Source organism: Penaeus monodon, chromosome 29 (genome assembly GCF_015228065.2).
Source record: "Penaeus monodon isolate SGIC_2016 chromosome 29, NSTDA_Pmon_1, whole genome shotgun sequence".
NCBI classification, from domain to species: Eukaryota; Metazoa; Arthropoda; class Malacostraca; order Decapoda; family Penaeidae; genus Penaeus; species Penaeus monodon.
Window position 1 is genome coordinate 23,293,163 of NC_051414.1, and position 710 is coordinate 23,293,872.

Here is a 710-nt window from a genome sequence, read left to right on the forward strand (position 1 = left end):
ATGGTTCACAAACAAATAACATGTAACATAGGAATCAGATGGGCTAAAAAATTCTTAAAATAAAGAGACAAAAAGTCATCCAGACTTGTTATTACACACAAAACACTAAATGAATTGGATGAATGATAGAAAACACCTTGTACATTACACAAAATATTCATTATATATAAAACTAAAAGGAAAATAGTTACCATTCCTCGACGGTTTAACTGTATGCTTGGCTCTTTGGATGGTGAGGGTCTCTCTTCGCCCACCCGCTGCAAGCCCAGGGCAGACAGGGGAGAGAAGTCCTACAAGATAAGCAATAGGTCAGCAATTTTTTTATACATATTCACTACATTTCAGGTTCATGGGCATATAAGAGTGAATGTTAAATACAAAAAGACACCTAATGCTAATGTACATTAAGTTCTGGTAAGAGACAAATCAAATTTTTTTTTCCCTTGGATTAGAATTATAACAAAAGGCAGACACATCCACTGCAAGAAGGTGCTTAATAAGCATTAAATGCAATACTCAAGAATAAGGTATTTGGTATATTATACATCAAAAGCCTTCAACCAAGAGAGGCATCATCATTAAAATTTCCATGATATCTAGTGCCTACCTAAAATCTCACAAGATTTCCAATAATATAGTTGAGTACACAGATGGAACACAATGAACAATTTCTTAAGAATAATAATGGAATCCATTTGAATTCAAAGCAT

The 710-nt window shown here is 33.5% G+C and overlaps 1 protein-coding gene across 1 annotated transcript in view; it reads right to left on the reverse strand.

Moving 5' to 3' along the window:
* The window catches only part of LOC119592033 (protein lin-9 homolog), a gene marked incomplete at its 3' end in the record, with an annotated part of 40,098 nt that overhangs the window by 10,594 nt on the left and 28,794 nt on the right, over nucleotides 1–710 (reverse strand). Inside the window, 1 exon segment of the mRNA XM_037940827.1 lies at nucleotides 192–290. Coding sequence (XP_037796755.1) covers nucleotides 192–290 — 99 coding nt within the window.